General features: G+C 37.3%; 1 protein-coding gene across 3 annotated transcripts in view; it reads right to left on the bottom strand.

Moving 5' to 3' along the window:
- Positions 1 to 3,031: 3,031 nt before the first annotated feature.
- The window catches only part of LOC118747738 (probable serine/threonine-protein kinase nek3), a 124,926-nt gene continuing 102,432 nt past the window's right edge, over positions 3,032 to 25,525 (bottom strand). Inside the window, exons 2-5 of one of the 3 annotated variants that reach the window (XM_036481860.1) lie at positions 12,907 to 12,990; positions 11,314 to 11,518; positions 8,215 to 9,464; positions 3,032 to 5,461 (exon numbers count right to left, since the gene is read on the bottom strand). In XM_036481860.1, the coding sequence (XP_036337753.1) occupies positions 3,515 to 5,461; positions 8,215 to 9,464; positions 11,314 to 11,518; positions 12,907 to 12,990 (3,486 nt within the window). In that variant the 3' untranslated portion in view covers positions 3,032 to 3,514. The other 2 variants (XM_036481861.1, XM_036481862.1) reach the window with 2 other exon arrangements.

Below are 25,525 nucleotides of genomic sequence, written 5' to 3'. Positions count from 1 at the left end.
TTTTTAATTGTTTACACACTTGAAAAATGCTTGATTTTGTTTCTTAATACATACACCTTTTTTTATTTAACGAATGCTTATTTCATAGGTACATAGCAGAAAAGCGGTTGCTTCATATATTCTAACATAAGTACAGTGAAGCACCGAATTATTCTCCATTGATTTTTTTACGATATTTTTTTCGAAATATTTTTCATAGGGAATTTTTTTCGTAATGTATTTTTCATAAAAATATGTAAATGAGAAATTCAAACTTTAGGGAAAATTAAGGATAAATCAGCAAATTTTTATGAAAATTTTTAAAACTTAAGATTTAAAAACAAATCACGCATGCGATTTTGTAGTCGATTTAATTTTACTGCATATAATAAAGTGCATATTCTATGTTGCTAAAAAATACCGTTGATTTTTTATACACAGGGGTTGAGCTTATTTTTATATAAAAAAAATGGTATCAAAATGAAATTATCAAAAACCAACGGAACTTAAAATTTGCGCTTTGTTCTACTAAAATGAAAAAGCTGCAAAAATGTGATTGACGAGTTTGAAATTTTAACGACAATTTTCTGAATTTTATTTAATTTTCTCCAAAGTTTAATGTTTTCATTTACATGGTTTTTGTAGTAGAATGAGCTACTTATGTAGTTTTATAAAAATTTACAAAAAAAAATCTACCATGAAAATCAATGCAAAATAGTTCTGTGAGTCAGTTTACATGCAGTCGCTCATAAAATTTAGTATACGCTGATTTTTTTTTTTAAATATTCACTATTTTTTTCATTTAAAATATTTTTTGTTAATTTGTTTTTAAAACATGCTTGAAATTTTTACAAACACCATACAAATCCAAGTTTCGAACCTTGTATGAAATTTAAAATTATTCTGAAATTATTCAACAAAATATGACTCTGATATATTCTTTTAAGCATATAAGTATACAAAAATTAAGAAAATAACAGCACTATCTCAAGGCCATCGACTGTTCATTAAAATCAAAAACTTCTTAGTAGGAATTTCTAAAAAAGTCGAGTCTGCCACTTTATATTATAGCCCATGCAATTTTAGTAGAATGATTTTTTTTCGCTGACGTCGCTATGCGTTTGCTTCCAAATAAAAAAAAATATATGAGAATAGGTACTTTATTTGCAGAATTCTTCTAAATTTCGTATGGTATGTTTTAAAGTATAAGCCATATTTTAACAAAAAAAAAAATAAAAAAAAATATTTAGCATGGAAAACATTGCGAATATTTAAAAAACCACCGTAAACTCAAGTTTGTGAGTGACTGTACATACATGCATATGTACAAAAGTATATTTGTATATACGTATACCAGTAGTATGTATGTATGTTACATACATATCGTTACCTTAATTCACAAAGGCCCTAACCAGCAAATTTTCCGTTTTACAGAAAAAGCAAAAAACATTAAAAAAAGTAAATCAAAAATTGTAAATAGGGCTCTTTTGAAAGTTGCATAACTCCATTGTTTTTGATTCAAACAAAAGATTGAATTTTTAGAGAAGGTGTATTTAATATGTCATAGCAAAATCTGTGAAAAACGCTGTTTCGAAAAAAGTGTTGGTTAGGGCCTTTGTGAATTAAGGTAACGGTATGTACTCTAGTTTGCGATTTTGCAAATTTTTTGGATGCACAAGGACGAATAGGTAATTTTTTAAGCTGATAAAGTTGGAAGGACGAAATTCGAGGATGTTCTTGAGTCCTTAACATGCAATTGCAATGAAATGCCTTCTGAAGTCTAAAAAACACCATAATCAGAGCAGATAAATATACTACTGGAAGTCGTAAACGTGAATTGCCGGTAAAAATGTTGCACCAAAATGTTTCAATAAAAATTTCAATGACCGTAAATAGCAGTTATTTTTTCTACAGTTAAACTTGGCCAGCTATTTTTAAAATCCGATATAAAAATCTTTCCGGATAGTAAACAAACCGCCTATCCAAATTTAAAAAAAAATTTGGTACCAAATGAAAGATGACTTGAAACAGCGTTTAAACAGAAATAACGAACGAAGGGTGCCACTTCTATTTATATATTTTTTTTATAATTTAACACAAAAGAAATGCATATACCTGACGCAAGGTTTGTTCTATGGTAATTAAAAAATATTTGTACTGAAATATTTTTCAGTAGCTGGCTTTTCGCTGGCTTTCCTCGTTTCAATATTTCAGTTTTAAAGCTATTTTGGTCCTCTTTCAGTTGATACCAAACTTGTTTAATTTGGATAAGCAGTTTGTTTATTATTATGTATTTTATTTTCGACTAAAAAATATCTGGCCAGGTTTAACTATTGAAAAAAAGTAACTGTTATTTATGGTCCCTGAGAAATTTAACTTTGAACGGACCGAAGTTTGCCGGGTGCGCTAATATTTTTTTAATTTTTAAAATTTTTGTAAAAATTTTGAAATATGTATTTATATAGTGCTGGTTTTGTACCTAATGAGCCAGACTTAACAAAAAAAAAAATTGTAGCACTAAATAAAAAAAAAAAAAAATGCGCAAACTGGTCAAAATTACACTAACTTATATTTGTATGTACATACATATGTATGTATGCAGGCTGAGGAGCTTCAATTTAAATATCGGTTAATATTTAAATTTTTTTCTTTGGACGATTTAGCTGTATTGTTTTTTTTTTCATATATTTTTGTTTTATATGCTTATCACTAACACCTACATAAGTATGCATTGACGAGTGTGTATGATACTCGTACATTTAATTGCTTTTATAATTAAATTACATTTATAAATGTGAATCGGAATTATTTTTCATATACACACATTCAGCGCTTCCCAACGCTGAAGGAAGGGCAGGGCTAATGAGGCAGGGCTGGATATTAAACGGAAGCTACATACTCGCATGTTTTTAGAACGTGCACCCAAACATATGTACGTTAATATTTAGGAGTATTTTCGCATTTTATTTATATTTATAAATACATATGTATATTATGGATATTTATAATCAAATCGGCATATGCAGCATTTTAAGTCTTATTTTTTTTTTTAAATTTTACTTTTTATGGCAAGCGCAATTTATGCTAAACGTCAGTGCTATATATATATATATCTACCCACGTACATACAAGCAGCTGCTGAAGCTCATATCCTTTTAGATATTTAAAGTAAATACATTTACGGTACACATCTTTTATTTTCATAATATTTTTTGCTGGCTTTTAGACTGGCTTTACATTTCATTCATAAATCGAGTATTTATTTCGTTTCATTTAAGTATTGATTATAAAAATGAGTTGAATTAATATACATACATATATTTGCAGCTTCAAAGCTTCTAAGCTCTGTTACAATTCCTTTGCCATTTCGAATACCTCACCCTTCCGTTGGACATTATCACTACATATATATAACTACATACATATATACCTATGTATGTATAGATGTGTGTATGTGTGCATGTCTGTGTGTGTGTGTATGCAATTATTGAGCTTAAGCTGTAGTAATTTATCTTAATTAAATATCTAAATTTGCTTATAAATTCGTTTCAGTCCTTTGTGGCATGGCGCTCAACCCCAGCGCTGCTGTCACGCCATCACCGCAGCTTGAAGTCAACTTCGCTTTGAGCTCGCGTTCATTCCGGCTGTTAGTCGTAGCAGTTCCAGTCATCGCTGCTGCATCCTTCACACTAGCTGGTTGCACTCTTGCGCCCACACCCGGTCCCACACGGACGCCACTAAAAAGTTTCAAGTGCCGTAAAGTTTTCGCTGTCGCCTGCGTACGTTGGCTGCTGAGCGTCACCTGCGAATTGGCGCTACTCAGGTTCGAGACGGACGTGTGCATGCCGCTGCGACCACCGCGTGTTGCGCCAGCGCGCATAGACCATTCGTTCTGTTTGAGCAAAAATTGTTTCACATTGTACTCCATCTGAGCGATGTCCACATGTTGTGTGGTTGTGTGCAGCTCGGCGCTAATGGCGCGCGTCTTATCCGTATCACTGGGGTAGTACTTATAGTTGAGTATATCACAAGTTGGCTGCTCTGGCAGCATTGGCGTTGTGCTGCAAGCGCTATTGTTGTTGTTGATGTTGTTGTAGTTATTTAAGAACGCCTCAGCGGCGGACGATTGATTTGGATCCGGGCTGGAATAGGGCACCGGCAGGCCAGAGCGTGTTGTGCGGCGGTAATAAGTGTTTGCGGTGTAGGTTTGCGCTGGCGCGGCTTGATTGTAGCTACTCGTTGGGTAGTGATTGAAGTGGGAGCTATTTTTGCAATTGTTGTTGTTGTTGAGACTAGAATTAGTGTCGGTCTTGGGCGAGAGTGAGTCTTCGGTAGATTTATTCGCATCATCCAATGTCTGATGGTAGCCATTCGTGTGCGGTTGTGGTGTAGTCTTATAGCCCGAATCCATAGAGAGTTTCTCCATTGAGACGGAGTCGAGTTGGTCGAGCGTCGAAAAGGAGGACTGTCGATCTGTGCCGCCCGACGAGTCACAGTTGTTAGCAGAACTTGGCGTCTGCTGCTGCTGCACACGTTGCTGCTGCTGCTGTTGTTGTTGTTGCTCCAGCTGCTGCGTGTTGCTCTGCACCCATTCGGCAACACGATTGAGCTGTTGTCGTCGCAGTATGATGCTCTCTTGAAAGTCAATGGCATCGCTGACGGAACTAGATTGTGTACAAGACTTGGAATTGTGTGAATTTCTGGAGCTGGACTCATTTTGTAGCGAGTAATATGCGCCTGCATGCTTCGGCTTTTGCGCCTGCGCACACCTTTGTGCATCAAGGCGCATATTATTGCTGCCAGTGGTTGTGGTTGCCGCTGTGGCAGCGGCGGCTTGTGTCAGCGCAACGTCCAGCGCACTGGTGGGCTGACTTAGAGTAGATTTTTGATTGCTCAACGAACGTTTGTCAAATTCCTTTTCCACAGCTCTGACGTTGACACCATCCAAGCTTGCAACTGCATTGGTAGAATCTCTTTGTGCGGTGGGCGCTTCCAATAAATTTATAAGCGCTGCTGTTGCGCCATTCACATTGTCCGCAGCAGCGTTTTCTATCTCTACTCCTCCGCCACATAACCTATCGGTTACTGCATCACCCACTTCCTTTACAGTCAAAGCACATTCTTGCGCATTTTCATTAAGCTGCGATTGAGAATTTGTATTTCTTTCTGATACCTCTGTTTGTATGCTCATTGTGTCCACCAATTTTTCTTCCTCCCCCGTTGCACCCTCTGCTATTACCACAATCACGTCTTGATTAATCTCCGATGCTCTTTCAATGCTCACTTGCACACTTGTCGCATTCGAGGTTATTATATCCTTAGTGTCGTCCAACTCTTCGTCTAACAGACGCTCCCGCCGCTTATAAATTACAGGTGTTACCGCCTCCATGGACTCAATGTTGTCGAGTAGTATGTTGCTCTGTCCATTCTGCTGTATACGCATCGCGCAGAGGCGAGGACCGCGGTTTTTGGGATTTTCAGCCTGAAAAAGAGAAATATAAAGTGAAAAGAATCTCTTCGAATAGTTAAATCAGACCAGAGGCGTTAGAGTGTCAATAAGTTGGGGGAAAAGGCCCTCAAATTGGTTAAATAAGATTATATTGAGAATATGTGGGCGGAAAGAAATTACTCGGGCTACAGTACACAGTCAGCTTCTCACTGGCCTTGAAACAGCGACGAGAAGATACTAATTGACAACAAATTCTTATAGAATTCATGGGAGTGGTTTTCTTCCTTAGGATTGAACAGCCCTGAATACCGTTCAAACAGAGCCTTAGGGAATATAAAAACGTTGCAATGACAGCAGAAAGAAACTCGTGGTGGAACTCCTGCGAAGAAATGCATTTTCTCTCTTGATAATACCGAATATCACCGGCATTCATACTAAGTTCCGATGTAATGTGGACAGAGAGGTTTGGAAGCCCTGGACTTATTTCTGACAGCGTATTTTCGTGGAGCTACTGATAAGAAGGCTTGGATATTTACAAAATAAAGGGACGCAAACCGTTATAAAAGAACCTCCCTCCAAAGCCACACAGCGGTTCAGAGATAGGCGCGGTCACTCCTCTTAACGACGTCGAATCTAGGCATCGAGATTTACGCTTGGTAAGTTTTGTAGATGGAATGCTAAGATACACGGAAGTGCACTGAGACCTTGTGGCAGACTGTTAAATATTTTAATCTGGGAAGCGAATCTTTGTAGCCATACCACTCCATTTCGGATCGATTTCGCTAACCAAATAAACCAGACTACTATGCACTAAGCATAGCCTGAAAGAGGCTATAAAGTATTAATGCATTATAGAGAGCAATGGACTAAGTAAGTTCTAACCTATGGTTTTGTTTGGTTCCATAAATAAATTATCTAAATTGGACAATAGGGACTAACTGGGATTAAAAAGTCCTTCCACCCGCCGAATAATTGCAGTACCTTTTATGCCGAACTTGTAGCTGTTTATGTCTTAACGGAGGAGGGTTGGTCGGTAGTGAGAAACTGTAGTAAATTTCCGTAGATCATTCAATGTGATGGCAGGGTGGTTCGCTGTAGCCAAGTTTTGGGCGGAATAAGACATTAATGGTTCCCAAGAGTGGCTTTTGCTGAACAGAGGGGTCGTATCTATGGACGTTGCTCTAATGACAGGTCATGCTCTTATAGGAAGGCTAATGGTAAGACTAAGTTCCTCATACAAGATTTTTGCAGATACTGTAAAAATGTACAAAATATCCTGAAACCATTAGGCGGTTGCAGTTCCTGCTCTTTGTTACATGGTTACTCAACTTTGACGTGTTCCTTTAGAGAGAAAGTACTCTCAGCGATCAGCAAACGTAATAAGATTGGCGATTGGTGGCTGCCTTCCTCATTTCCGCAGAAATTGTCTATAAGGTCCGCCTAACTTTCCTTATCACGAACTTCTAGATATTAGTTAAGTCTTATTTTGTACAGTTTCCAGTCGAAGACTACGCCCAATGATTAAACGCCCAATGATTTAAAAGTCTTTTTAGATCTTCTGTCTGGTTCAACAGATGGCATATCTTGCTACACTTCCGTTGAGAAACACAGGGCAATGGATTGCAGCGTCAGACCGTTGTGTTGAAACTCTGGTTACGTATAAAAGCTTCGTCATGAAAATCCCAAGAAGAGAGAAATAGTAAGCTACTACGCTCCACCCGGTAGTATAGTAAATTTCACAGATGGTTCAAAAATGAACGGTGGAGTGGGAGGGAAGCTCTTCTCTTGCAGCCCTGCGCTGAGCCGCTCATTTTGGCTACCGGACTACTGTGGGGTATTCCAGGCTGATGTTTCAGCTATAAACGAACTTTGTATTGATTAAAGCTGTGAGTTCCGTCACAATTAAACCAAAAATTGTGCTGAACTTCTGCCGCTCTGTGCAAGAGATAGCTAAGCAGAAGAGTCTAAACCTCATTTGGGATCCCGGTCATGTTGATAAAGAAGGCAACTGTATGGAGTGGCAATGGGGTACGACCAAGCAGATTCTTCGGGGCAAAGAATGCATTTTTATGCCCTTCGCCACTTGTAGGTTGCTTTTAAATGAATTTATCTACACTTCCGCAAGCAAGGGATGTAAACTGTCGATATTGTAGGCAAAGTCGCGAAGCTTAAATTCTCTAAAGACGGAGGATATATCTCACACAATTGGCGCTCTAACAGACCACTGCCTTATAGATAAACACGAATAAATGCTCGGAGTGCCTTGCATTAGATGCTGCAGAAGTTTCAAAAACTATGAGGGGTAGGAGACATTTCTCCATCTTCTTTGTAACCGCCAGACGTTATTTAGGAGCAAATTGGGCTTTCTGGGGCCTCCTGCCCTTAGTGACCTTGACAAATGGGGGTATTTTAATCCTAGGTGCCTGACGATTTTCGTCAAATTGGAGGGAAAACTTTTAGTCTGTGGTATTCCAACGGGTCTTCCACTAGTAGTGGTGGCAACACCTACCTACGTACCTACCTACCTGCATATCAACAATCAGCAAGCGATTTGCTATTCTGCAAATAGTCTTCGACGATTAGACAGTCCTTTGACAAATACTTGAAACGTTTTTTTTTTAATTCTGGAGATGAAAATTCCCTTCCTTGTCATACTGGCAACTCCACTACCGTAGGCTGGCGCACGTAGGAATATTCATCGGACCAGAAAACCATGACACAGTCAGAGTGGAACCCTCATTTTAAACACCATAAAGCCTCTGTAACCAAAATTTACACTCACTTACCTTAATAGTTTTAATCAAATTCCTATTAAAAGTCTCGAACATCTTTGCACCCTCACAACTGCTCGTTCTACTCCACAGGCTATTTACGCTACCCGTAATGGCTGACTTCATCAGACTCTGCTTAGCATCGTTGCCACCGCAAACACTCGCTGGCGATTTAATTTGTTGTTCCATCGCAGACTCAGCCAACTCAATGCCAGCACTACTTTTAAGTCTCTCGTAATCCAGCAAATTACTTTGTGAACAGCCACTGAGCAACGGCTTGGCCTCATCGTCCAGCTCATCATTGCCAATTGACTTTGGTGTACTTTGCTCTTCTGGCTTTTTCGCAACATTTTGCATTGCGTTCGAACCAACTGTGCTGACAACGCCATTAAGCAACTCCAACGCTGTGCCACCACCTTCCAGAAATCGTCGCTGATAACTAGTTTTCATTTGTGTAACCCCCGTTGCCGGGCTATTCGTCTCCAACAAATACTTCTCAGTGCCATATGTACCCAAATGTGTGGTGGGATAAAGTAGTGTGGTGCTCAACTTTGCAGCGGCGATGCTATTTTGGTGTTGCAAAGCGCCACTACCCGCCGTGCGATCACACAAACGATGATGCCCCAATATGGGATTCACCATCAAGTCATCCTTCTTGGCCGGCGTAAACAATTTATCCATATCATTGAGATCCGATACGGAGCTTTTCGTTTCCGAGATCACAGAATCGCTGGACTTAACCAATTTCATTAGATAGGGGCTATTGGTGCGTGAAGGTGAATTCAAATTGCTGTGACAACGTAGGCACAATTGTGTGAGCGGTTCACTGAGATTGCCGCCGCCGCCACTAAGCGGCAGTTGATAAGGTGTTTGCGTGGAGACTGTATAGGAGCGCGACACATCAGCCAACACCGTTAGATCCTGCTTGGAGCATTGACAAGTGTCACAGTGTTTCACTTCACTCGCTTTCAGTTCATCCTCCAGGAACTTGGCCATAATAATGGGTGAAATCATATCGGGATCATTTGAATCGCCATTACTAAGGGGTGATGAATTTGTTGTTGTATTTGTATTATTGTTGCCATTTGCTATGACGTCAGTATTCAGTTCGGTGTTGGACGATTCGCAGGCATTGTTATTGGTGGCTGTTATGTTATTATTAAGTAGTGGCTCTTTGATATTATTGTTTTCGTTATTGCCATTGTCAATGTTGTTATTATTATTGCTGAGATTCATATTGGAATCTGTTGAATTGCGCTTGGCGTCTACATTAATAAAAAAGCGGATGGGGATGAGAGAAAAAATTAAATTTGCATAAGTAATTATGTGGTTATATGTTTTTTTTTTTAGGAATGGCAGAGATTTTTTTTTATTATAAATGAAAAAACAGTATTTCATTATATTCTGCTGCAATTCTGATAAATAGTAAATAATGTAACATATTTAAATACTTTTGTTCTGAGTACTAATTTGAATTAAAGTCATTTAAAAAATAAAACCATTTTAAATCAATTGTTTTTATGGCGACAGATGATAAAACAATTATAACGAGTTAGGGCGTTTTTGAACTGGCTGCCCTGATAGGTCGATCTTCCACGCAGTCATCGATATCCCATCATATAAAGTAATGTATCTTTGTATTTGTATGTTTTTTTTGCTTAAACAAAATAAAGCAGCTTTAATTACAAAGAAAAAACGAGTCAGGGTGAAAGAAAAATTTATTTATAATAAAAGTCATAATTTAACCGTTAAAATTTGGTTACTATTTTTTTCGCTTATTTAGTCGTTATTATATGACTTAAATATTTTCATTCAAAAATAATAGTTTTTTATTTAATTTTTTCGATAAATTTTTCGTAGTTTTCGATCGTATTATAACCGTTATTTTCAGGTTTAATTTTTTAGATCTTAAATACTGTTTAAATCGTTCATAAAAACGCAGACGCTATTATAACGGTTAAAAAGGATCAGTGGAAAAAAAATCCAAAATAACGATTACTTTTAGCCGAAAAAATCACAAAATAACGATTAAATTTGACGGCAAAAATAAACATCTAAATTTAGCGGATATTCGCCATCGAAAAAAATTTATTTAAAAAATTACGAATTTTCAATGCTCTAAAAATAAAGATCTTTATATGTAACGGTTTTTTCGGTTCATATTATTTAGTACTTGCCGCAGGCCCTGGTCGAGTTCCCGAACAATATTTGACTCAGTTTTTTGTTAAACAAATTTAAGTAAAAAAATGGGTTTAGAAAAAAGAGTGTAATAATAAAAATTTGCGATATTCAAAACCGATAAACTTAAGTATTTTTTTCACTTCATGGTTTGAAAAAAAACCCCTTACTTCATGCAAAAATATGATTAAATATTTATTAGACTCAATGGAAAATTGGAGGAGCTATAGAATTTTTTACAAGGAATCACCTTTGAAGATGAGCTCAAGTGCTTAGAAAGGCTTATTCTATCCTCAACGAAAGGGCCTCTGTCGACTCTCCTTATTTTGTTTTTCAATATAAAGACAATGAGTAGGTCAGTGGTTAAATATTTACAGCCGCTATGCCATTTTGTTAGCTTGAAAAATTCATTACATCAAGATGCTCTGGAATAACAACACAGCATATTAAGAAACCCAAAAAAGAGCTAGGCTCAAGAGCCCCTCAGAAAACATAATTCTCGGTAATTTAACTTCATTTATTTTTTAATTAAGTTATTAAAAAAAACATTTATTTAATTAATTTTAATTAAGAGAGCAAAAAACTTGTTGAAGTCCCTGACTTGTTGGATTACAAACAATATTTTGTGCAAAGCAAATATACATAGCCACTGTCGCATCACTTCATTCGCTATTAAATCGTCAGTAATAATAACTACATACACCGTTTTATACATACTATATAAATAGTAGTATGCTGATTAACTGTATAGGCGCAAATGCCGAGCGTTGAATTTACTTTTTTACCGCTTCCTTATGTAATTTTTTTAGGCAACCCACACGTAAAATAGTGAAACACCAACTAAGGGAAAACGAAAGTAGAAATCAATGAAACTGATTAAATTATAATAAATAAAAAAAAAACAAAGGAAAACAACTAAAATCACGGTCTACTAACACTTACCAAGCCCCCGCATTGAGTATACCATTGCTGTGGGCGGGAAGGGGCACGCTGTTGGCGGTGGTGAATCCGATGCTGGAAGTACTTTGTAGGAAGCTGTGGTGGCGGTACCCACACCGCTAGTGCTGCCCTCCGAATCGGAATGTGAATTTGTCTCCAGGCGCATGTAGGCTGATACTTTCGATTGAATGTCGATGGGTAGCTGCGGCATGAAGGGGGGAAATAAGAAAAATGTACAAACATAGGTACGTATGTTGTGTATTTAAAATTATACTAATACAATGACTAATCTGAACTTAAAATATATTGAAAAATATGTTCAGAAAGGGCGTTTTTGAGTCGGAAACTGGGATAAGCGTTTTTGAACCGAATTCTAAAAAAAAGGCGTTCTTCAATCAAATTCTGAGAGAGGGCATTCTTTAACCAAATTATGAATTAGAGCGTTCTTTAAAAGCTTTCTGAGATAGCACGTTATCGAACTGACTTCCGCGATTGATCTTTCGCTCAGCCGTCAATATATATGTAAATGATCGATTCACATTACAGACCCGCTTCGACCCCTTATTGCGGATGTCTTCCTTATTTGCTTTACGTTGCTATGCGAACCTAATCTGCCTTCGAGAGCTTGATCAAAGATTTGTTATAGCTCCTAAAGAGAAGGTATTATTGAAAAAGGACTGCCTAAAAGCGCTTATTTCGCTTTAAGAGTTTAAGATTCTAAACAAAACTATTAAATTACCCAAGGAGGCAAATTTTTTGTTCGAGTCCTTATCTGGCAGCTTGTGCTTTGTCAAAGTACTAGTGGATGATGTGTTAGCATAGAATCAGACTTCAGAGGTGTCAACGGTTGAGTTGATACATGAGTATCGCGGTGACCACACATCCAGCAGATCAGAGTAACTTTGTGCCGATGAACTAGGTTCATAATACACTCCTTGGACTTTACAAATGTCAATATAACAATTTCGATTTACATATAGTGGAAAATCAGTTCTAAGTCGAATAGAGGCTACAAGGCTCTTAAACAGCAAAGAGTTCAACTTAGAAGTAGGACTGGGTTCTGGAATTATCGAAAAAAATATTCCCACGAATTGATAACCTTCATTTTTCAAAAAATAAAAAAAGAATTAAAAAAAAATCTAAAAATTTTTAAAAGTAGAAAAAGCGCTCTTCTATAAAATTCAGATTCTGCCACATACGATAATTTCACCCAAAGGGGTCGATATTTTCGACCTGGTTTCTCGGTTTCGATCCAGAGAAACCAGAATCAGATGCTACATACTACCATATTTTTAGCTCGTGCAAAGTCGATTAGCTTCAGTACCTTATCGGAAATTGCATATTTTTTGAATTACAAATTATTTAAGTTTTATAAGTTTGTTCTTAGAAAAGGGCATTCAAAAATTAAGCAAAACTAATCATTGGTAGAAATAAATCACTTAGGATATTTTTTGTTAGAAACTTAGGCTGAATTTCTAAAAAAAATTTGGCTAAGAAAACATTGTATTTTAAACAATATTTCAATACATATTCAAACGTCCATAACATATAACTGAATCAAAATATGTTTAATTTTTAATTTTCACTTACCGATGATACTTTCTGTGACATAAAACTATCCGGTTTGCATTGCAACAGTTGTATCGCTAAATTTATATCAGACTTGTAGCGTTCCTGAAATAAAAAAAAAAGTTGAATTTAATATTACAGTTATTAAATATTTATATGTGTATAAATAACTTTATTCCGGTAGTTATGTATTGCACATTTTTGCTTACAAATTAAATAAAAGTTGCTAAATTATGTGTAAAAAAACAATTTGCAAACAACCTCTGCCCTATCAAGCTCAGCACAAATTTTAATCTACTCTCTGCGATAAAGTGCAGATTTTTTAATGAAAACCAAACAAATATTAAACTAAAATAGACAAAATGCACAAACTACGAAATGACTTAAGCGCTGCACTCAACCAGAATAAAGTTGCACGTGTTAGCAGCACATTTGTACGCCAGGTCGTATGAGCAACCAAAATAATTTCACTTTGACCCTGTAACAATGAATGTGGGTTTAAACGCACATTCACACACATAGCTATGTACACATGTACATGTATTAAATTTTTCACATCTTCACACTCTCTCTTTACGCCATGTAGGCGAGATGTTCCAAAAATAATTTCTGTGAATGTCAAATCTTCTTTCATTTGCTCTGTGCCACTTATGTATGTAACACACATCCGTCCGTGTACATATGTATGCCTATGTATATTTATGCATTTGTGCATTTGTGTGTTAAGTTCTCGTACGATTGACCTAAATCCTTCGAATGGAACACAAATTTTCATCTTACCAAATGCAATTTGCATGTAGCAAAATATGGTGGTGAGGAAGCACGAAATTGTTAAGAATTCATGCAGATGTGGCAGCACAAAGTCAACAACTGCAACAAATTCGATTCGATTGTTTTTCAAATTTGTTGCTACTACATAGAAGTGGCCTCGGTTGTTGTTTGTTGCGTTTTACTGATTTTTTTGTACTATTTACTATGTAGAATTTATTGCAAGATGTCTGTTATTTAGAGGTGATGAATTAGATATGCAGTGTATACAATGCCTTACACTCGTTGGAGCATACTGTACTATGTATTTATATGTATGTATGTATGTATGCTAATGTGTTATTTATTTATGCATGCATACTGCTACAAAAAAGTATACAATTGCAATGTGCTATGTAATTTGATATATATGTAAGTGCATATGCGAGTACTGCAGTAATATAAAAAGTTTTAATTTTTAATTTACATTGTCAATTAAACTCGGAAAACTAATTTTCGAATAGCTTTGCTAATTTAATAAACGTGGTTTATACATAAGTATGATAGACAGAAGGCATACTTCTAGCATTTTAGACGTGCGAACACTCCGAGGGCCAAACATCGACTCGGGGACCACTATCTTGTTGTAGCCAAGATACGCACCCGCTTCTGTGCAGCAAAAAATTTGCGTCCAACAATGCAAGAAAAGCTGAACGTCGAAAAGTTGCAATCACAACAGACGGCCAATTTATTCGCCACTCGACTCACACACCTGCTCTCTGAGAGCACCCTTCACCCGCCATATGCGAGCAGCGAAACCACATTTCCCGATCATTAAGTACCGCCGCCGAAGAAGTAGTTGGATTTCAGCGAGCCCGAAAGAATAACTGGCACGATGTGGAATGTCAAGAAGCCGCAGAGAAAAAAGACGCCGCCTATAGGGCCATGCTGCGATCGGGCGAACCCGAGCCATGTAGGGAACTGAAGACGGAAGCGAGACGTATTTGCCGCAATAAAAAGAAAGAAGCCGATATACATGAGTGCGAAGAGCATGAGATGCTGGCCGACGAATAGCAATAGCGCGCTTGAAAAACAACAAAGCCACTGGAGCTGACAGCCTGCCAGCTGATCTGTTCAAGAGTATATCAACTCTTATGCAGAATATGGTCAGATGAACGCATGCCCGACGACTGGAATCTAAGTATGATCTGCCCAATTCAAAAGAAAGGCGATCCCGTCATTCGCGCCAACTACCGCGGAATCAGACTTCTAAGCATAGGTTATAAGGTCTTATCGAGTGTATTGTGTAAAAGACTGAAGCCCACCGTCAATGAACTGATTGGACCTTAGCAGTGTGGCTTTAGACCTGGCAAATCCACCATATATCAGGTATTCACAATACGCCAAATCTTGGAAAAGATCCGCGAGAATAGGATCGGCACACACCATCTATTTGTCGATTTCAAAGCCACTTTCAACAGCATGAATAGAAGTTGTCTTTATGCCGCGATGTCTGAATTTGGCATCCCCGCTAAACTGATACGGCTGTGTAAAATGACGTTGAGCAATACCACTAGCTCCGTCAGAATAGGGTAGGACCTCTAAAAGCTTAAACAGACGGCAGCGTTGATCAGGATTAACTGGGACTTAATCCAGATCACCAATCCGGGCAAGTTAATTCCCGAGTTGATCCGGGTCAACGCTGCCGTCTGTTTAAGCTCTAAGTCACTCATCATGCCATGTCTTTCGAATGGACAGAAACGTTCCTGCTCTGAAAGTATTCAACGCGCGGCCGCGATGCTGGTAACAGAGGAAGAGGAAGGCCTCCTCCGCGTTGGAAAGACCAGGTGGAGAAGGACTTGACTTCTGTTGGTATTTCCAATTGGCATCAGTTAGCACAGAAGAGAAATGACTGGCGTGCTGTTTTGGACTCTTCTAGAGATTCTTTCAAACTAGTCAATACATATTGCATTTGTAATTTGTAAAGTATTCAAATTTTATTACCAAGTTCTTACATACATAAATACATACTTTACTCGGAATGAAAAAATTCATTTTTAATTAGACTATTCGTTCCTGGCATGCACACGAATTTATTAAATAATAATTAACTTTAACCGCAGAAAACAATTCAGTAACAATTGAGTGATGAATAGCAGCAGAGGGGAACCCGGGTCACGCATATAGTAATTACGCACATACATACATACGTGGGTGTGTATTTATGCATTTGCAGAGCTAAATGAAAAGCCGTTAACTTGTAATAAAACAGACAGAGATGAAAACCAAATTTAATAATTCATCGCCATTTTCGATTAACCATAAACAAATGCGAATGTGTATGTAAACACACACACAATATAAATGCATGCATGTAAATTTTGTTGATGTTATGCAGGTACCATCATTTTTTTCGCTACATACATACATATATTTACATACAGTTTGAATTTATTAGCAGCTGGCACAAATGCAGGTACTCTCGTATTAGGTATAAAACGTAAGCATGTGGGGGGGAGCATATGCAAATCAACCCTGCAATGAAAGTCTCTTTAAGCTCCATTAAAATTCTAATTTAGGCACTACACAGATTTCTAAAACAACGGATTTTCGGCTACAAACACTACATACAAAAATTATAAGCGCAATTTTTTGTACAGCTGTTCTTCTTACATGGGTTTAGACTAGTGTTATGCCGCATATGAAATTCGCTAGTTCCTTGCGTGGAGCAGAAAAAATGGCAAATCAGAACGAGTCAGTTTCCCAACAGGGTATACACAGAAATGCTTGAATATACATATATATAAATTAGGCATATGACTTTTTTTCTAAAATTAAATATACCTATGAGCAGAGAATGAAGAATGATGAAAAAATTATAGTTTTTTATCAAAATTAGGAAAAAAGTTCCCGCAGGGATCGAGAAAAAAACCTGTACTGGTAAAAAGCATTTTTTTTTTTGAAAGTGGGAAAAAATTCGTTCATGGAAATTTCAGCAATACACAGATACCTCCTTTTTACATCAGTGATCATCGTTCAATAGACGGCGATTTCTTGATAAAGTAATTAAAAGGCACTTTGCTACAAACGTTAACGCACAAATTTTTTTTTAAAGTAGAGTAAGTCCACTCATACATATTATTTAAAGTTTTGGAACGTTAATTTTTTGTAGATATTTGGTGGGGAAGTTTTAGAATTCGAAGCGTAAGTTTTCCGTACTTTATAACACCGTAGGTATGCTAAAATGGTCGTCGAGTACGAATCTGTATACCGTTTTTCTAGATCAGGTGATTTTTCCAAGATTTATCAAAAATAAATAAAAAAACTGTAAACAATATATTGTTTTTACCGAGCTTAAGGTCAGATATAAATCAAACACAATTTGTACTTTGTATTTGTTTTATAAAAATTTTGTTTGATTTATATCTGGCATTGAGCTCAAAAAAAAAACAATGTATTACTTAAAATTAACGGCCAATAAAACCAGCCTAAAAAATTTTAAACTTAAAAAATAAATTTTTGTCAAGTTTCTTGGCTTGTGTTTAAGCTACTAACAAAGAAAATCTATGGATAAATAAAAAAAAGTAAATTTTTTAATGAAGGACACCATCAGCAACACAAATTGCTAAAATCAACGCAACTTTTTTAACAACTTGAAACTGGCATTTTCTTGCACTAAACTTTAATGGGCTACAAATCCGCATACTCAAAATCTTTATAGTAAATCTTATAAAAAAGTTTCAAATTTGTAAGAAAATTTATTTAATTTTCCTGAGTTTTGCACAAAGTTGAGAAGTCATGTCTTTATGTTTTTGATTGTAGGATAAACTGTATATATTTTTTATAAAAAATTAGCGAAATAATTTAAAATAAAACATAGTGCATACTTTGTGAAAAACTCTCTATATCAATAATTTTGTGCTGGAATGCTGAAAATAAATGTTATTATCTTGCTTTATTTATTCTGTACATTAAAAAATCCATTTCAGTAAAGTAAATGTCTACAAAAATTAGGGCACTTAAATTTCTTCTGTCTTCATTTCTTATAATATATTATTCTTGAAACTGGTATGAGTTCATTCACAGCTAAATAATCGTTTATTTTCTTTGAAATGTTTAATAATTATTTTTGCGTAGTAAAATTTAGCATCTCAGACAGGTTTTAAAATTTATCTGCACAGAACTAAAATTTGTTTTTAAAGGGAAAATAAAGTTTTAAAGCTACTTGGGAAAACGATACCAAGAGATTTAAAAACATCCCCCGCATTGATTAACATTTACCAATATTTTTAATTTAATTAAGATGCAAACCCTTAAATATCTCGACATATTAAAAAATGGACTTGTACCACTCTCAAAAAAAAGACGGAAATTCTATGTCAACCGAACTATTACGATAAAAAATTGGTTTCTAACATTTTGTCTATTCTGTTGACTTGGAATTTTTCATATCTGCCTTTTCAGTACGAATTGCATAAATATATGAAAAATTTCAAGTCAACGGAATAAAATAAACTTTAGTAAAAAGCCATATGCCTAATGTATGCATGTGTTTATATTTGTTTGCAATAACACATCAATTCACTGCAACGTATGGACCGTTAAGCCATCACGTAAATATTACTGGTAACATACATACATACATACATATATCGACAGTCTTTTGGTATACGCAACTGCGGTTGAGGCAGCAGTGGCTGTGGTTGTGGGTTGCGATGGTTTAACACAACTAACACCTCATAAACTTTAGCTGGCTTGTCAATATTTGTTCACATGTGTATGTACGAATGTATTTTAAAACTTTTCTGCTTGCGTATTTTCAATTTTATTCGCATATAAGTACATAAGCAAATAAAAAGTTTTTCACGTTGTTTTTTTTAAACATAAATTTGTCAGGCAAAATTAAATCAATTCGTTCAATCATGTAGTATTTCAAATGAAATGTGTGAGGCTTAAAAAGCGTACATAAGTATTTAATAAGTTTCAATAAGGTTTAAGTCTTTTTTTGTTTTACTCCAAAACAAATATGTAGTTAGGCAGATTAAAAATAAGCTTAATTTTTTTTTGGTCACATAGTCCACCCAACTGTTGGATGCAATTTTGTGAGCCTTTTTTTTTGGGAAACAGGAATCGAATTTTTATATATATATTTTGCTTCGCCGCTTGACATACATAGGTTCATGGATCCCCATACGAACGACAGATGTTTTTTGTGAGAAAAATTTTTATGAAAGAAATACTTCCACTGCCTGTTGAGAGGCACCAGCTTTGATAACAGTCGAAACTGGGCTCTACGGGTGGTAAATAGTTCACACCATTAACAAATCTTTCTGGTTGTCAGCAGATGTCTGAGGCCGTCTAGTAGACGACTATTTAATAGAAGCCCGAAAGAGTCAGCCTGCGTGTAAGAATTGCAACTTTACAAGACACAAATTCGAAATCAAAAGAGGATAATTGTGCGAAGCCGCAGGGGGGTACCATAAGTCCTTCAGATTTAGACGTATGCTTGCGTATAACCCGTTCCCCTTGCCATATTTGAGAATCGATGCTGGAAAGAGGATAGAGAATGCTCTTTTTCACGTAACCCAATCACAATCAAAATCTTCGATTTGAGAACGGAAAATGGCGACATCGCCTTTTGAGACCTACTCGATAAGCATCGGATTGCTGGTGCAATAAATTCTCGATAATCCTAAAAGTCAGCGGGAACGGATGCCCAGTGTGAAAATACTCTGGAGCTTTGTGCGTTGGCTGGCTGCTTTCTGTACTAGGTGCACTGTTCGTGTGCCTGGAGCAGCGGGACTCAGGATGGAAACAGCTCTTACATCTCACCCAAGGATTTCAGTAAATTAAATATTATAATCGATTTCTCTGAAAATGCTGAAGGTCAAAATCAATGTAAGGTTGGTCGGAACCATCCTAAACACGACCTCGAAGTCGATAGAGAAAGCTTACATGCACTAAGGGGCTTACTCTACGCCAAGGGCTCTCCTATTATTGTCCTCCCGGGGGTAATCGTCAAATCCTTATACCGGTTTAGGACCGAAACCAAGCCTTGAACTTGGTGCCGTAGTGATCTGCTAATAGTGGACGCACTGTAAACACTCGTCTTCTTCACTGGGAAGTATAAAATATCCCACGCAACTCTTCATTCATTTGGAGGCATTCGCCAGGCGTTTTCCGATGGGTTCCATCAATTGGGCCTGATTTTAGACAGGAAGCTGGAGTGCAAGCCTAGGCTAGGTTAGGCTAGGTTATCTCGGCTGCCTCGGCCTCATCCCGCACAGCGAAAGGGCACACTTAGACCACCATGGGCCCATTGTGATTCCATATTAGAGACTCCTTATGTTCCTCCCCTTACCTTAGATATGGAACCACTTCGTACCTCTGATGTAGCATACAAAGTTATAGATACTGGCTGAATCCAGTCCCTCTCAGAGCCCTTTGTAAAGCAGGACAGTGGCATAGTTAGTGATCCACGCTTTCGATTTCTTCATCATCACGACAGCCACGACAGTAATCGTTTGACGATAAACCCATTCTAGCAGCTTGGGTTCCCATAAGGAGTGCCCGGTTAGAACTCCAATAACATCTCGGAGCTTTGGTCGCACCAAGCGAAGGGGAAGGCGATATTTACGCTTATCCATGGAAGCCTGACATTCATAAAGAAAAATTAAGAAGGCAGATATGGAATCACTCTGGCTTCCTACGTCCTGCGTGCAGGTAAAGTTGCAGCGAGAAGGGCTAAACCGGACACCGGCTGCTCAACTGACCCAGAATCTGGACAATTTAATATTTTTGGCTGCGTGGCTACACTGGTACAAATTAGCCTTCATCTCTAAGGATGAGAATGGGAGGCAGTGGTTGTAAAGCTTGACGGAAGAGCCAGTGGAGGGGTCATTTGCGGAGTATCTCTCATCGCATATCGCTGTAGTAGTTTTCAAGCAAGGGACATTGACAAGAAAGGTAGATACGTACACGTTCCTACACGATCTTTACTGTCGTATTTGCTTCTCTGGAAATGCACTCTTTAATCAGCCCGAAGGAGGAAGCTCTTCGGTATCGACACCTGCTGCCTGCGAAATTTCGACCTTTGACAAATAGCAGTTCCCAGTAGGATTACAAAGGACTAAGCGTTGACCTTCACAACGAAAATTCTGTTCGACTACCAGATGTGACCAGTGAAGAAGAACAAGAAGACGAAGACCTATGACCAAAACGAGTACGAACACGAATATGAAGACGAAGACGAACACGAATACGATAAGAAATACGAACTCTAATACGAAGATGTAAATGAATACGAAGCCAAAGACGAAGGCGAAGATGAATACGAACCCGAGTATGAAGACAAACACGAGTACGGTGAGGAATACGAACACTAACACGAAGACGAAGATTAAAATGAAGACGAATACGAAGCCGAAGCCGACGATGGAAATGAACGCGAATGCGAAGACTACGCTAAAGACGAAGACGAAGACGACTTTTAAAAAGTTGTGCAAAATTATTTTTCAAAATCTTGAAAAATAAAATAATGCTTTTAAATGCTAGATATTAAAAAATATTTTTGTTAAACATACATACACAAGTAAATGTACGAGTACATGCATATGTAATCAATTTATTGAACCTTAAACTTTCATTTCACATGGGAGCTTGTGGCAAGCTAATTTCGTTTCTATCTAATATCTGTTCAATATTGGTTATTAAATTTTAAATGTTTGCACTAAGTACTCGCAACCAACTGGAATAGAAGGGGTCATGACATTTGCACACATAAATTATGAGCAAAGCACTTAGTACAATTACCGCAACGACCATTGGCCAACCCCAACGGCAGTGATAGAAATCCGCCTTATTTCCAGCGATTATCGCAGCGTGGGCACAATTATTAAAAGCAGAATTATTATGAAATTATCACAGTCAAAAATTAAAGGCAAAGCGAAGCAAACAAGCTCTAAAGTGTGGATGCCAGCGGACCCAACTCGATTCGGAAATCGCACAGAAGTTAATTTGTGATTCAATTGCAGGCAGGCCAACAGCAAATGCAGCAAAGAGTTTCCGGCCAACTCTTCGACGGCGATTTCATAGCAGGTTGCCTACTTCAAGGCGGTTTCCAGCTAACCAAATGGCTGGGCATTCACGCCTTCACGTACCACAGCGCCGACGTAGACGAAAAGCAATGCCAGCAGCAGCAGGGCGAACGGCAACCGAATCCGTGCACTCATCGCATTAAAAACCGCCAAAAATCACGGTCAGCATTCCGCGCTCACATACCACAGGCGCATTACTCGCGTGCACTTGGCTACTACAGCCTCGCCATACTCTTAACGACCATCATCGCTGTGCCCTTTGTGGGACGAACAATGGTCTTGAACCAGGAATTTTTGCGCAATTCGAAATTGTTATCGCTCGTTGGCTATAGTCGTTTCACATTTTTGCACCTTTGTGCCATCGGCACGTTACTGCGTCAATATTCCAAGCAACGTGAGCTCATCACGTGCATCAATCGTGTGCTTCAACTGCAGCACGCCATAAGCACGCTCGCCGCACAGCTCGACAGCAGCAGCAGGCATCCGCAGGGCATAGTGCAGCCGCCACCACGTTACATTGCGCTTATGTTGCGCCTCAAGCTGATACCGTTGTTGTTGTCGCCAACATGGACCATATTCATTATATGGATGGAATATGTGCTGACACGTCCCGCATACCTGGCAGCGCTGCTCGGCCTCTATTTTTGCCAATTGGTTTTGCAGTTGACGGTCAGCTCCTACTTTGTGAGCACTTTAATCTTGGCCCAGCAAAGTAACCAACTTAGTCTGTTGTTGCGTAATGTCTTACATGCAGCTGCCAAGCATCTGCCACACTCGCGGCCATCGAAAATTGTACACCGATTTAGGTGTCGCACTCTCGCTGAAGCGATAAAGCGACTGCAATGCTTGCAAGAGGAGCATGAGCAAATCATCCGCAATCTGTTACGACTCTATGGTCCACAATTGGTGGCGTATATTGGTTTTGTGCTCGCCGAATGCACCGTACAATTGTTTGTGCTTTATTTTGTGTCGTGTAGTCGTCATGTGAGTGGTGTACTGGTTTTCAAAACTAGATTGCCGATAAACACAAATGCGGGAGCTTTCTGTAACTTGCATTTGAATCCGTGGGCTGTTGTTTTCTTGTTTGGTTTGGTCTGCGATATCTGCTTGGTCATTGGTGCCGCACATCGGTTGCAGGCACGCGTTCAATTCATGCGCATCGAGCTAGCTGAAGGTAGTGTGCAGTTACCCTTGCCGCAGGATATGTGTCGACGCTGCAGGGAAGCGCGATTACCGGACGTGGTAAGTACATATAATAGTATATGCTTTATTCCGCACCCAGTAGTGAAGAAATGTGCTAAATAGTAAAAGCCAACGCATTGTGGTGGAAGTGGTAGATGTTATACGATTTTGACGAAATTCAGTATATATCTGGCTTCAACCAGGAAAGCATAAATGTGAAGGAACGTCAAAATCGATTAATCGATTTCAAGCGTCCAAAAAATCCCGTTGATTTTTAATAACATATTTTTTTTGCAGACTTTTTTCCATATAAGCGTATGAAATTCTTCGCATAAAATTGCACTTGTTATAAAAAAAACGTTAAAGCAGTAAAAAAAATGATAAAAAGCCACCCGAGTTTTATGCGGTAAAAACTGTATACCCAAAAATGTTCTAAAGATTCACAGCCTTATTCATAAAAAAAGAAAGTAGCTTTACAAAAGGTTTATAAATTGAAAAAATGCATGAAAAAGTTCATTTATAAAGCTTTTTAAACCTATTTAATTTTTTATGAATAATGCCATCGGAAAAAAAATTCAATTTTGATGAAAATTTTTATAATTTTCCTAAATTTTGCATAAAGTTGAATGACCTTTTCATAAAAACGAAAATAGGTTTATAGAGTTCTCTAAAGGGACATTTTCATACACATTTTCGATTTATAAACAGTTAAAGTCTTCTTTATTTTTTATGAAATTGGGTGTTAAAAACTTTTATTTATATAGTTTTTGGTAAAGCTTGGACAATGTTTTTATAGAAACATAATGAAAAAATATAACTTGAAAAACATTGTGACATTGAATTGGAACTTTTAAACTGGTGCAACAAAAATTAAAAAAAATAATAATAATAATAAAGCTCTCGTTTACACTCATATTAAAATATTTCATTTAACTTAATTGACTTGTTTAGAATTTCAAAATATGTGGCAACCATCTTAAAAAACATTTTTCAAATAAAACTTTCTTGCACCTCTCTCGTTAGATACCCAAGCTCGTTTTGGCCAAGCTTCTCCTCCGATTTATGGCGTGCACCTTGATGTTTGTCACACAAAGGGGAGGGACCTACAGTTTTACGCCGCCTCGGAACGGCGATTGTATTTTTTTTAGAAGCTGTTTTTCACGGCAGAAATATACTCGGATATTTGCCATTGCCTGCCGAGGGGCAACCGCAGTTAAGAAAAAATCTTTTTTCTGATTTTTTTTGCGATATTGCTTTGACCAGGGCTTGAACCCAGGCCCTGTGGAGTGGAATCGCGCATTGCGACCGCCATATTTGACTAAACTTGTTAATTAAACTGGTTTTAAATTTCTAAACAGGTGGCAACCCTCTTAAAAACTATCTTAGAAATAAAGTTTACTTAGAATTCTTTTATTTTACACCCATGTTAATATATTTCTTTTCACTTGTCAATTAATTTGATCTTGAATTTCCAAACAAGTGGCAACACTCTTCAAAATTTTGTTTCAAAATGAAGATTTCCTAGACCTTTGATGATGAAGAAAGATGCTGCTGATAAAAGGAATAACTCCACAAAAAAAATTACCTATACGTGGCGCAGAAGGCCATATTTAATTGTATCATTAACCTTTTGGCATTTTTGTATGCATTAACCCTAGAGTACTCGCACTATTAGCATTTTACCAGCCGGAACAAAAAACTGCAAGTTAGCTTTCAAATGATGAATTTGTAAGGTCAGGCGTTCTCTTCTAAGTAAAACTGTAGAACTTTAATAAAATAATTTCAAATTCAGTTGACTATTAATTGCAAACCAAAATCTTTTTTAATATAGACAGCAAAATACTCGCTACGTGATCACTTATGCCGCACGAAAGGGTTAATTCCTTTATATATGCATAAATCATGGATAACAAAAACAGTCAATTACATACATATGGTACACGATCTTCAAAGGTGACACAACTCAAAATTACACGTTTGTCAGAAAATGCGAAAAACTCTTTCTTAGCACATTCTAATCACAGGAGCAAGGGAGACTTTACTTTAGGTTTTTTTTCAACAAATTATAACAAAAATTTGCGCCAGCTTTTGCTGAAAGGTAAATAAAAGCTCTATGTGCATTTTTAGCTTATAATTTCAAAAATTCAAAATTTGTAATTGTGTAACTTTTGTAAATCGTGTACGCTATATTCCCAACGGGTATTTAAACGAGTTGATTAGCCGCAGACATACCATTTCAGATGTGTTCCCTTTGCTGTGTGCTAGTATACTCTACATAGCAATTTGTCTTTACCTTCGCAATTTGTCATTGCACAAATTTGCAAGAGCTAAATGCTTGCACCCTAAAATTTTTCCAATCGAAATGCATATAATTCGCAAAATAATAGTCCCTTTGAAAAGGGAGAAAAAGGGCTAATCAAAATGAATAAATGATTTTGATTTAAGCTGCCAGAAATCAACACAAAATATATGTGATTTGATTTCATGAAAAACCGCAGTTTATTATGTTCAGCGTTCGTGAGTGAAACAAAAAAAAATAGGTCGCAGAGTTTAAAAGAAAAGCGTCAACAATGCATTTTCGGCAAAGGCATAAGTCAGCAAAACCAATTGGTTTC

Source organism: Rhagoletis pomonella, unplaced genomic scaffold (genome assembly GCF_013731165.1).
Source record: "Rhagoletis pomonella isolate Grant_MI unplaced genomic scaffold, Rhpom_1.0 Rhpom_scaffold_00012, whole genome shotgun sequence".
NCBI lineage: Eukaryota > Metazoa > Arthropoda > Insecta > Diptera > Tephritidae > Rhagoletis > Rhagoletis pomonella.
This window is presented reverse-complemented; position numbering and strand designations above follow the sequence as displayed.